The 12,549-nt window shown below is 44.7% G+C and overlaps 1 protein-coding gene across 1 annotated transcript in view; it reads right to left on the reverse strand.

The window, feature by feature from the left end:
* Positions 1-428: 428 nt before the first annotated feature.
* The window catches only part of pmfbp1 (polyamine modulated factor 1 binding protein 1), a 190,411-nt gene continuing 178,290 nt past the window's right edge, over positions 429-12,549 (reverse strand). Inside the window, exons 34-35 of the mRNA XM_080432673.1 lie at positions 12,381-12,451; positions 429-1,626 (exon numbers count right to left, since the gene is read on the reverse strand). Coding sequence (XP_080288799.1) covers positions 1,398-1,626; positions 12,381-12,451 — 300 coding nt within the window. The 3' untranslated portion in view covers positions 429-1,397. The remainder of the gene's footprint in view (positions 1,627-12,380; positions 12,452-12,549) is intronic.

A 12,549-nucleotide genomic window follows, 5' to 3' on the forward strand; every position in this document is an offset into this window, starting at 1 on the left:
CTCACTGCCCAGTGGAGTGCCCACTGTTGGGAAGTGTAACAAACCAAGGGATAGGCAAAACTGGATTACTGGAGCAGAGGCAAGACAACAGCTGTGATTACTGTGGAGCAACGAGAGAGTCAATTACTGTGGTTTCACTATGAGAGGGAGTGATGCTTTGGATGTCTTTTGGCAATCAATAATTTCAAGTAGGTTGTTGAGCAGCATTCCAATTCACGGTTTCACTGTTCATTTATTGACCCGTTCAATTTTGTATTCATTCAAATGCATCTTCATGGCACAAAAGAATGATACAATTTACTACTACTGTATGTGAAAATCATACGGATTCTTAAAGATATTGCAGCAGCAAACAGTGGACTCACTGTTCCATTGTCTCATTCCTAACCAATGGGTTTTTGTGCTGTAATACTGCCATGCTTGGTCTCTGTCCCTATGGACTGACTGCTTACTAACAGCTCATCCACTATTGCTTAGGGGTCTTATTTTGTTCTCGAGAAAATACTTTATACTGTCAAAACTCAGACATCCCATGTGATTGAAGGCCGGTGGGCATGGAACTCTCTGAGCTGCCCTCACAGCTGCAACAATGCCTGCGTTCACACAGCCAACTTCTGGTGGGTGGAGTGGAAGAACAAAGGCACACTTGTTAGGTTCTAGATGCCTTTATTATTCTTTTATCTGAGCTGTGATCTCTTGTATGTCTATCTCAAGTTCGTTAAGATTTATCTTACATGGACTTGTATGTTCCTACTAGCTCCAGGACTACAGAATTATGTATGTGACTCACTGGTAAAAGTAAACTGATTTAATGTCTTGTCTTTGTCTTTATTTTCTATAAACCTACCGTAAATCAAATAACATTTAATCATGAGAATAGGAATAGTATGTGTAACTTGTCTTTTCCTTTCCTATTAATTAAACATGCTGTTGTAACAAAAATCCCTGAAACAATTAAATAGATTTCAAAAGTAACATTATCTCTACTGCACCCAAATTGCTTTGATTGATGTATTAAATCAGAATAATATAGTATAACAAAGATTGACGGCGTAGGTAGAATTACATTAAAGTCAGGCAAACTCAATGGCACAGTAATAGTCCAACATCTGATTAGTAAAAAAAATATCTCTATAAATATGTGCATATAAAAATTATTTACGTACAGTATAGTTCTACATGCTTTGTTCCCAACATCAGGGTTTCTTATCGAAGATGACAGATATTCAAGCTCTCAACGGATCTCAATGATCTTCAATCTGACAACGTGCTGCGTCCCGACATGTTGAAGGTCAGTTCTTGTCGGTAAGCTCATAGTAAAAATTAGGCAATATCACTCCAACCAGGTTATCATTATCTAACTATGATCCAGGTGGTTACTGAATATTTATAAGATATCAGAGACCCTCCCTGACATGACATGGGTGTGATAGTTCCCAGCTCAGAGACTGGTGCATGAGGACAAAGTTCTTCTCCCTAGGGCCTGCAGAGCAACCATCCTGGTCACCTTGGCTGTGAATGTGACTGCTTGGCAGACGTGAAGAAACACTGCTGAGGGAGGCTGGCATTCTTCTCCGTGGGCTCCCTCCTTGTCCAGCCAGAAGAGCTGCTCTTGCGGTCAGAGATCTAAAACACAACAACATCTCATTCAGACATATGCAGCTAATGGTGGCCTCATGGCAGATCAAACTCACCTGCACATTAACAACACTGGACATTAAAACATGTTTAGTTTATTTGTCACAGAGGAAACAACAAAAGCAGACCTCATCATATTTGCCACATCAATTAACTCAAATTCTGACTGCTGCCCTTTTCCTTACGGCGATGGCATTTCGGACTATTAATTGACCTCGCTGCTATGGCTCTGTCGTCGACTTTGTCCCTGTTCTCTGAGCTCCTTTGTCTCCCTCCCTACAGTGCACTGGGACAGATAGGCCTTGGTCACTCAAGCTGGAAGGAAAAGAGATTGACTAGCTGGAAAGATGGAGAGTGGAAGCAGAAGCCTGGCTTAACAATGCAGAGCATTCAGCAATCACTTGTTATGCTCATTTCCACGTCAAAACACAGCTTCCCCTCATTACCTGATTGGACAAGAAGGCTTGATGGCGCTTTTGCGTAAATAAGGTCTCCAACCAGACACGAATTATAACCGAATGCAAATTTCCTCTGCTTATTCTGGCCAACGCCCCCCAATGTCCCAATCCCTCTAAAGCTCCTTGTTGACCGTGTCTGCCAGCATTGTGTACACAATTGTCTCCTCAGCTATTCCAACTGCATCGTTAATGTCTGCCCTTTTGTGGCTGTTTAATTCCTCCGGGATAAACAGACTCGCAAATGCAAAATTATTTTCTAACACAGATAATTAGCCGAAGAAACAATCCCAACTATGAATAATAATCTGCCTCGCCATAACATTACAACTTTTAAGCATGGGGAATAGGAGGGATTTAATCGCCAAGGGAAATGTGCTTATCAAATAAAGCTCAGAAAATGTGCAGTGAATGAAATGAGTCAATCATTTTAATGTGAGACAGGAGCCCTGAGGAGAATAAATAAGCAATCGCCACATCATGCAGGGAGAACAAATGAGCATGGTACACAATTAGGCAGGGTCACATTCTGCCAGAGCTATGAACGCGGGGCGCGCTAATGAGCTGTGTGGGAGTGTGTGTGTGTGTGTTTTGTGTCTTATTTGTGTGTAGAGGGGGAGAAGGAGAAAAAGAGCGGGAGAAAGAGTGAAGAAAATAGTAAAAAAAAAAGAAGCTGATCCCCGGCCCTCAAAATTCTGATGTACAGACTGAGACAGACAGACAGACAAGCAGCAAGTCAGGCGAGAGACAAGAGAAGATACAGGGCAGATATGTCCTGCCCCACAGTGCCACCAAGGGGAGAGATGGAAAACTCAGCCTGGTCTCATGCTTTGGGTGTCATATTTTGCTGCTTGGGCAGGAACCCCTTTTTGTGTTGGCAATGACAGAATGCAGACATTGTCGACTCCATGTGGAAACTAACCATGCTCAAAAAACATTTGTAAAAATGTGTAAAAAGAGATTATACAGGATAAGTGATTCCCACCATATTGGTACACAATTTGGATGCTACTGAGTCGACTGCAGAGCCACTGCACTGCTCGGCACGGGTACTCGCTTGAGTCGCTTGGCTCACTCGTGCGCATTCACGGTGCTGAAGGCCACTTCTGTCGGACCACCTGCCTTGTTTTCAATGTCACCATTTTTGGCTGGCTAGCCAAAAATGCCAAAAAAAAAACACTGATGTAACTTCATCAGTCACTGACTGATGAAGTTACAGCATTGGTTGGCTGATTAGCCTAACAATATACTGTACTAGCCAATCACAGAGCAATCATCCCTCCAGGCTATGGGAGCAGTCTATCCCACTAACCGACCTGTCCGGTTGGCCTAACAACAAACTAGCCAATCACAGAGCAATCGTCCCTCCAGGGTATGGGTCTATCCTAAAAACCAACATGTCCTTATCATTTGTAGGGTTCTACAGTGCAAGCATTTCACTCGCATTTGCCCATAAAATAGACATGTGCAATCTGGATTAATAATATAATATTGCAGTAAAGATTATAACGATGGCCAAAATGCAAAACCTCCTAAGTGCAAATTTCATGATTTTCGGATTTCACTGTGGATGAGGACTATAGTCTATGCTGCACATGCTCAGTCTGTCTGCAAGATAGTCCCGCCCCTCATTTTGTCAGAAAAAGTCATTTGACTAAAACCTCCTATCTTGTTCAGTGCCAATTAGTGCTAAAATGTTGAAGCGCAAAACCTCTTATCTGCACCAGAACTAGTTGAGCAGCAGACAAAGCTGAAACTTGGGAATTCTATGTTATGTAGACCGTCTAAATGTCTTTCAGTTTGTAGTAATCAATTATTTTCAAAATAAAAAAGTGTCTTCCACCCTTACTAGTTAAGTATTTGTTAGTAACTGTCAAGTTAATTGCATTGCCTTGTTGATTGCTAATGATTAGTGTCAGGTGGTGAAACTTTTATCACACCAAGAGTGTGAGTTGATCAAAAATGTTAATGGTATTACTTGTTACAGTACTGTAGAATGTCTTGATCTCAAAATGAGCATAAAAAAAGCATTATTTAACAACATAATGTTTGTTTGTAAGCCTAACTATTTCTAGGTAAAAACCTCCTATGTGCATCTATGTAGATAGGAGGTCATTTTTAGGTATAGATAGGAGGTTTTGGCATTGAACATTTTGAACTTGTGGTTAGAGGTTGTCATTGCTGCTTAGATGTGAACGTCCATGTCGTGATTTTTTAATAATTGCAGATCAAAATCACACGTGAACACCGTGGCAGCCAACAAACCTGTGAGAATATTGTGGTGTGTTGGTTGGAGGGTATAGGGTATGGGGGTGGGATGGGGTTTGGAGTTATGGGGTGTGGGAGGTGTGGGGTGGCAGTTGGGGGGTTATGGGGTGGGGGGTGCATGAGGGTTTGGGTGGGTGGAGTTTGGGGGTTGTGGTGTGCTGGTTGGGGGCATGGAGATCGGGGGTTCTGGGAGTGGGGGTAATGGGTTGGGTGGGATTTGGGGGTATGAGGGTATGGAGTGGGATGGGGTTTTGAGTTATGGGGGGTGAGAGGTGTGGGCTGGCAGTTGGGGGGTATGGGATTTGTGGGAGTGGGGGAGTATTGCAGGTGGTGGAGTTGGGGGTATAGGGTATGGGGGGGATTATGTTGAGGGGGCATAGGCCAGTTAGGCCGGATCATATAGGATTGGGTCTTTGCGATGCGATGCAAGAGTGTGGTCTAGCCAACACCAACTCTGGACTCCTGAAGTGGGATGGGGGTTTGAGTTATGGAGGCGGAGATGTGTGGGCTGGCAGTTGGGGGATGGGGTTTGTGGGAGTGGGGGAGTATTGCAGGTGGTGGAGTTGGGGGTATAGGGTATGGGGGGCGGTATGGTCTAGCCAACACCAACTCAGGAATCGCTGCCCTCCACACTCTCCTATCTAGCATCAGGGTCTTGATCAGGGTCTTGAGCTCTACAGTGTTGTTAGCTAAGCTGTTACGCCGAAGTTCATCTACGTAGGGTGGTGCACTTATTGTCTTTCCTGGCTTTGCCCTGGGTTGGCTCCCATAGTGTCAGTTTGCTTGCCACTAGTTATGGGTGCCTGACGCAGTGCCCTGCCTCATCCTTCTCTCTCTGACTTTGTCTGTGACCCATGGTAAGTTAGTGATGTGGTCCGTCCGTGACTAGTGCCATTCGTAGCATTCTTGTGTAGACTCCATCCAAGGCCCTTTCCTGTTGTGCTGTGACGGTCCATGTCTCAGCCCCATACAGCAGTACTGACACTGTAGCTATACGAACAGCCGCCTCTTGAGGTCTTCTCCCATGTCTGATTTCCACACTCTCCTCATCCCATGCAAGGCATTCTAGTCAAGTACCCCCTGGACCTTCAGGTCCTATTCCATTGAAGCAGTCCAGGCCCAAGTTATTTGAAGTCCTGGACTGCCTCGAGTAGCTTGTCTCCATCATTTGAACCATCTTCTCAGGAACTCAGTAGGCCCAGAGAATGTTCATCAGTTTCCCCCGGTGGATGGTGCCAAAAGCCTTTTGGAAGTCATGAAGGTGATCACCACTGAAAGATTCCGCTCCCTTACTCCTTCCAGTATCCTCCTCAGCACCAGTACCTGCCCGCCTGCTGTTCGCTCCGGGCGGAAGCCGTTCTGCGAGTTTCTCAGTACAGGGTCTGAGATGGGTCTAAAACCTGCGACTTGTGAGCTCAGGCTAATGCCTTGGAGGTGTCTGTCTTGGTGAGGTCGCCTGACTTTGGTACTGGATTGATGATCATTTTGCGCCACAGCTTCGGCAGCTCGCTAGACGTGTGTGCTTGATAAAATCCAACACCACCTCGTCTATGGGCACATACATCACTCCATCCTCCCTGCAGCTCTTGCCTCACTTGATAGTAGCCTTGGCCCTCTGGTACTCATCCATGGTGAATGATCTGTCTTCCATGACCTTCCCATACCAGACGGGAACATCGGATCATCCTCTTCTTCGGTTGAAGGAGGATTTCCTAGGAGTGTTTTGAAGTGCTGGTACCATGTTTCAACTCGTTCCTCTGCGCTTTCTCCCCAGAAGTCTGAGAAGAGCTTCTGCCAGAAACGTCATTGATGAGCTTCCAGTTCTTGCCATGCTTCTGGTTAACATGCACCTCTTTAATGTCCCTGATCTTTTGGGTCAGCTCCTGTTGTTCCAGTTGCATACACGTGGTATAGCTCCTCCTTCTTCCGCTTATATTCCTCCCTCAGACCCTCTCCCTTTTGGTCAGAGACAAAGTCCCTGTGTGCTGCTCTCATCTCCTCCCTGGCTTTGGTGATTCTAGGGTCAAGGCATCCGTCTTTCCTCCTTGCTTATAGGCTCTTTAAGACATTCAATGATCTTACATACTATTCCACTGTCCACACTGGACACAAGGTTGGTGATCCAGTTGTATGAGTTAGGGGAGTTGGAGGGCATGAGGGTTTAGGTGGGTTTGGGGCATGTGGTGTGCTGGTTGGGGGGAATGGGGGTTGTGGGAGTGGGGAGGTATTTCAGGTGGTGGAGTTGGGGGGTAGAGAGTATAGGGGGGATTATGTCGAGGGGTGCCTGGGCCAGTTGTTTTGTAGTCCACCTAATTGTATTCCTGTTGTCCTTTTTGTAAATTTTATTTGTAAGCACTTTTAGTTTAGGTTCTTGCTGGGGACTGTTCTTAGCACATTTTTTGTGAGCATTGCCCTGCAAACTTTTTTTTGTTGTTGAATAAAATAAAAAAGCATTCAATGCAACTCAGTGGTGTGTTCTACCGTGTTACGCTGTATACGCTGTATACAGTGCAGATTTTTTTGGGGAAAAAACGTATACAGTCTACCATTTAATCCATTGAAAACGCGCTAGCGTATACCCACGACCACGCGCATCTCGTGCAGGGAATGATTATCGTATACCTTCGGGAAAAAAACTAGACCACAACACTGATGCAACTGTTTGCAGCTGTAAATGTATGTATTTACAGCCAGTATTATTTGTCATTATTTAGTTATGCAATCACTTAACATTGAAGTGTAAAAGCTCCTATCTGCAGAATTATCCAGGAAAAGTGGGGAAAAACCTCCTATCTGCATTTGCTATATGAAATAAGTGTAATTAACATATAATAATGTAATATAGTCCAGACATCCAGAAACGGTGTATTATGTGATGGGTTTCATAAAAAAATAGCATTGTGCAAAAAAAATACAACATTTTGTAGTTTTCTTTTTCATTTTCCCAACAATGAACATTTTTCAGATAGGAGGTTTTGCGTTTTGGCCATCGATAACCTGTAATTTTTCAAATCAAAGTAAAAGATAATTAATTTGAAGTAATTCAAACTTTTTTGTAATCCGAATCTTATATTATAAGTAACGCCCCCCAGCCCTAATTCCTTCTCATAATCGTAAGCAATCCCAAAACAATTATTGTCATCGGTTTGGATAGTTGTATTTGCATATTGCCTTGGGACAGCACACGCCTGAGAGAGAGTTAGATAGAGAGGCAAAGAGTAGTGTATGTACTGTAAGAGAGAGAAAGAGGGAGCAAGCACTACTTACATGCAATTCACGAATGCACTTGTTTTTGTCTATGGAAGGCACTCATTTATGGTGAAAGAGCCTCACGATTGATAACAGACCTCCTTTTATTCGTAATGGTGGATATAGCTCCTTTAGTGAATGTTGTGCCCATAAGATTTTATAAGTTTGGATTAACTCGCACAGCCCCAGTCCGTCAATGGCACCTCTGCTGTCGTCTGCAGTAAATCAAGTCGGGGCTGCTGTTACTTGCGCGACCAGCCTGAATCATCTGTTATGCTGTAACGACCAAATCTCTACAGGGACAACACAAAAACCTGAACATCACTGTCTGATGAAGTTGTACCATCAAATTTACACCGGCTGAGTGTCGCTGCTTCCTGTATCTGTATCTTAAATTAAAAGCCCTCCAGCATCTCATACACGGTACAACCATATGCATTCGTTCAGTGTGCTGTGAACATGGCATGCAAAAGATATTGAGTTGACATGGTCTGCAGGTCCATATTACTTCAGCATCAACATGGTATGCGAAAGGCCGCCCCTGGCGTCATTAAAATGTAGTGACATCAGGGGCTTCTTTCCAAACGCGTTGAAGGAAAACGTTAACCTTTTCTGGACATCACACACAAACAGAAAGGAGCGAGACAAAAAGTGACAAGGGGGCTTGTGGAGAAGAGGCATGGCCATCAGTCTGACTTGGCATAAGGGCCAAGTGAAGGCGACGTGCAGTCAAACAGAGCAGCATGGATGTAAAGCACATCCAGACAGACAAAGAAAGACAGACAAGGGCCCACATCACAGGCTTTCAAAGACGACTCCTTCTTATTAACTATTCAATCACAGAAAGGGGAGGTGAAGGCGTGAAAGGTTGTGGACCAAAGCACTTTTGCTCCAGTGCATTAAGAGCCCGGTCCGGCGAAAGAGAAATAGATTGCCTCCCAGGAAGATGACTGCGCACATGGGGCTGGCTTTTACCCCTTAATAACAGCAATCTGCTGCAAAAATCTAATCCCGAGTACCATTTACGCTGAATCTAGATAACTTCTGCTCGGAAAAGCATACAATATGAATATTTCATTCTCCCCCGATATACAAATAAACAGAGCGAGTCTGCCATCAATCAGAGGACTTTCTCACAGGAAGTGAACTGGAAGAGTCAATGGCTAATGAACATTGTACCGCTGGAAAGCCACATCTTGAATCATCCTTGCTCTACTGTACACTACAACATACAATATATATATATATATATATATATATATATATATATATATATATATATATATATATATATATATATATTAAATCCATTTTATATGTGTGGTGGTGTACAGTACATGACCCGTACAATTATGAAAAGACCAACAACTGGTAAGTAAGTGAAAACACTCAACGCAGATCTCCTCTATGACATATTCATGACAGCAAATCAAGCATGGACTCCGTGTCCCTCAGTCTTAGTAACAGCTCCATCTCTGCCATTAACGTCAGACGTGGACCCTCCGCCTCACATCCCCTCTCCACTCGTTGCTCGCTGGCCTAATAACCCCCCCTCGTCGGCGGTGGATAAGAGGGATCAGCGCTCCATCCATATGCATGCACAGTTTTGCACACATACACGTATCTATAGAGGGATGTCAGGTCTCAGGCTGGCCCGGCGTTTTGAAAGCTCTGGTAATGACACTTAATGAAAGCCGTGCAGCCAGGGTAAAGAAAGAGACGGGCTAGACTGTGACTGTGTGTGTGTGTGTGTGTGTGTGTGTGTGTGTGTGTGTGTGTGTGTGTGTGTGTGTGTGTGTGTGTGTGTGTGTGTGTGTGTGTGTGTGTGTGTGTGTGTGTGTGTGTGTGTGTGTGTGTGTGTGTGTGTGTGTGTGTGTGTGTGTGTGTGTGTGTGTGTGCGTGCGTGCGTGCGTGCGTGCGTGCGTGCGTGCGTGCGTGCGTGCGTGTGTGTGTGTGCTCCCCAGACACCTGTACCTCCCCTGCACACACGCCCCTCCACCCCCACATCCAACCCAGGCCTTCAGACACCATAAATAAACAAACGTGCCGCGTGAGAATGGACGCACTTGTTCCCTCGGCTCCTCTTGTTTATCTATTTATTTATTTGAAGTTCCTCCCTGGATATATGTGGCTGCTTTCAGCCTCCGCCTCGCTTCTAGCAGCTCCCTGCAGGCTTTATGGACGTCCTGGAACATTAGCTGAACTTCACTCCAGTCACCCAGTGGGCTCTAATGGGCTGAGTTTGCATCTGCCCTCCACTGGTCTCAGGGCAGGCTCTGAGTGTGTACACACACACACACACACACACACACACACACACACACACACACACACACACACACACACACACACACACACACACACACACACACACACACACACACACACACACACACACACACACACACACACGCACACGCACACGCACACACGCACACGCACACACACAGTTGTCTATCCAGACTACTGTACACTTTCCAGAGCAATTATCCAGCCAATGCCTCAGTGCTCCTCTTACCATCAAGTTCAATGTTTACAGCAACTTCTGTAATGTCAACAAACTGCAGATCAACCCCGGATAACCCCACGGATAATTCCTGCTCATTTGGCTACCCACAAACACACACGTTTGTCGGTGACAAAATGTCATTAATTGAAAGTCTGAGCTGAAGGGAGGGAGAGGAGTTTGTAGTAGTGGAAGAAAAGGAAGAGGAGGATGAAGGCGATGAGGCTCAAAGCAAACAGATGGAAGTGATGGGGTTGGGGGGGAGAAAGGCTCAGCACAAGCTCCTAATCAGCACAGTCAACACACCGCTGATTGGGTTCACATCCCTTTCACACATTCTCCCTCTTTCCTTACACCACCGAAATGTTTCCCTTCAAATCAGTCCCGATTTCCTCCATTTCAATCTGAGAGGATAACTGATTGCAATGCATTACAGGCAAATGCCAGCGAGCTCAACCTTAAGGCAGGGCGGTATCCGCAAAGCAAAATGAGATGGCTTCAACTGTCAAACAAGGAGTTGGAACACCATTTCACCAATAAATAACCCCTTTTCCAGCAACACATATAACATTCATAGTCAATTTAAAAAAAGAAGGATAACAGATACGATCTCAGATATCATGGTGAGCGGTATTTCTTGAGAAGGAGAGTCCCGTCTGGACTCGGTAAACAGACGTGACCAACCTTGCCTGTCTGACCACAAAGGAAAGTGTCCTTTATTTGGGTGTTGGCTTGAAGAGTTTGCCTATTTCAGAGGCTGAAACTAAGTTGGAGAGGTTAGAGTCCCTGGTACATGTCCTCTGTGGTCACGTAAAGCAATTCTTCCATCAGTGCCATCAGCCACTCCAAAGACATCCCGGGAAAATGCACAAATGTAACTTCGGTGTTAACAAGCCATCAGTAGGGGTGGGTCAGGTTGGTGGCAGATGACACACGTACAGTACTGTAGGCTGTGTGCGTGTGCGTGTGTGTCTGTGTGTGTGTGTGTGTGTGTGTGTGTGTGTGCGTGCGTGCGTGCGTGCGTGCGTGCGTGCGTGCGTGTGCGTGCGTGTGTTCAAGGGCTCTGGGCCAGTGATTTCACAGCCACACAACGCAAGCCATTAGCCGCAAAAACACACTGAGGCCTATGCTAATCCCTGGACAACACAAAATCAACATGGCAGCCAATAAAAATGTACTCAGTTATACAGCTGCTGCACTTTCCACTGATACTGTCTCTGATGTACTGGTGAGTGTTTTGTATTGAGCCATGTTTTAGAAGACCCACTGCAGAAACACTCTGTATCTGGGAACTCGCTGCTCTGTCAATGACACTGTGGCTGGCAGAGGGTAAATGTACAGTAGTCACCAGAGCCTGTATGGATTTTCTTTTTATTTCAGCCTTTTTTATAGTACAAGAACTGGGGTCCACGCCAGGGCTGTCATACTCTCACAGAGAAAGAGAAGAATTGAGCCAAAACCCACTAATTCAGAGTCTGTATCTGCACCTCGCTTATCCACATGAACCATAGCGTCCCTATTCTGGGGTGGCGGAAATATATGATGTAGTGGTAAAAGAAGAAGCGGACCAAGTAGAGAGCACTGGGGGATCAACTAAGAATGTAGGGTTTAAGAGGTATAAGCCTAATTTATACTCTGTCGCAAGTCGCAACACAGCATCGCTTGCCAACAAGAATAAAACTTCCAGCTGACAATGTGTTGCATTGTGATGCGTTGAGCTTTGATAGATTGATTTAATACTATATTAACAGTTTGCAAAGACAAGCACAGGGAAGTACAGTTCAACACAAGGTCTGTTAAGAGGATTTTAACCCCAAGAAAGCACTATGGCTTGTTTCCATTGGGGTCCTTTATACTCAATTCATCTAAAAAGCTTGAAGATCTGTACTTTCAAGTAAGCAACACTATCATGTTAAGGAGTGTAAATTGAGTTTTAGCCAGACAGAGGCTGAAGGCTGGAACTGGGCAAACACGTCAAAATGGATTTGGGAGGTGAACATTAGTGTTGGTGGTATGTTTTTAGGTAGACATTAGGTATACTGTTTACTTGCAGGCAGATGCTAAGTATTTTATTTAGATGGATACCAGGTTTGTATTATGCACTTGTTTTCTTAGCACTTTACTTCCTCTACCACTAACTGTATTCTGTTCTTGGTTGACAAAGGTTCATGGCACAAAGGTTCATGGCACTTACTTGACCTTGCACTTTGCAAGTTGCTCTGAATAAGACAAATTGGTGTTACTATTTTATCTGTAATACTCACTCTGTATTCAGCAGGTGGTGCGGAGGTCTGGCAAAAGCACCACATTGGTCATACACACTTGCTTGAGAAGCCTGACAAAGGAAATGTAAGCATTATTTTGTGTTTATTACATGTCAGTAGAAACGGCACGCCAAATATACAAGGGGATGGAGTGCTTATAAACATGAGA

This window comes from Gymnoscopelus braueri, assembly GCF_963280865.1.
Source record: "Gymnoscopelus braueri genome assembly, chromosome: 1".
NCBI classification, from domain to species: Eukaryota; Metazoa; Chordata; class Actinopteri; order Myctophiformes; family Myctophidae; genus Gymnoscopelus; species Gymnoscopelus braueri.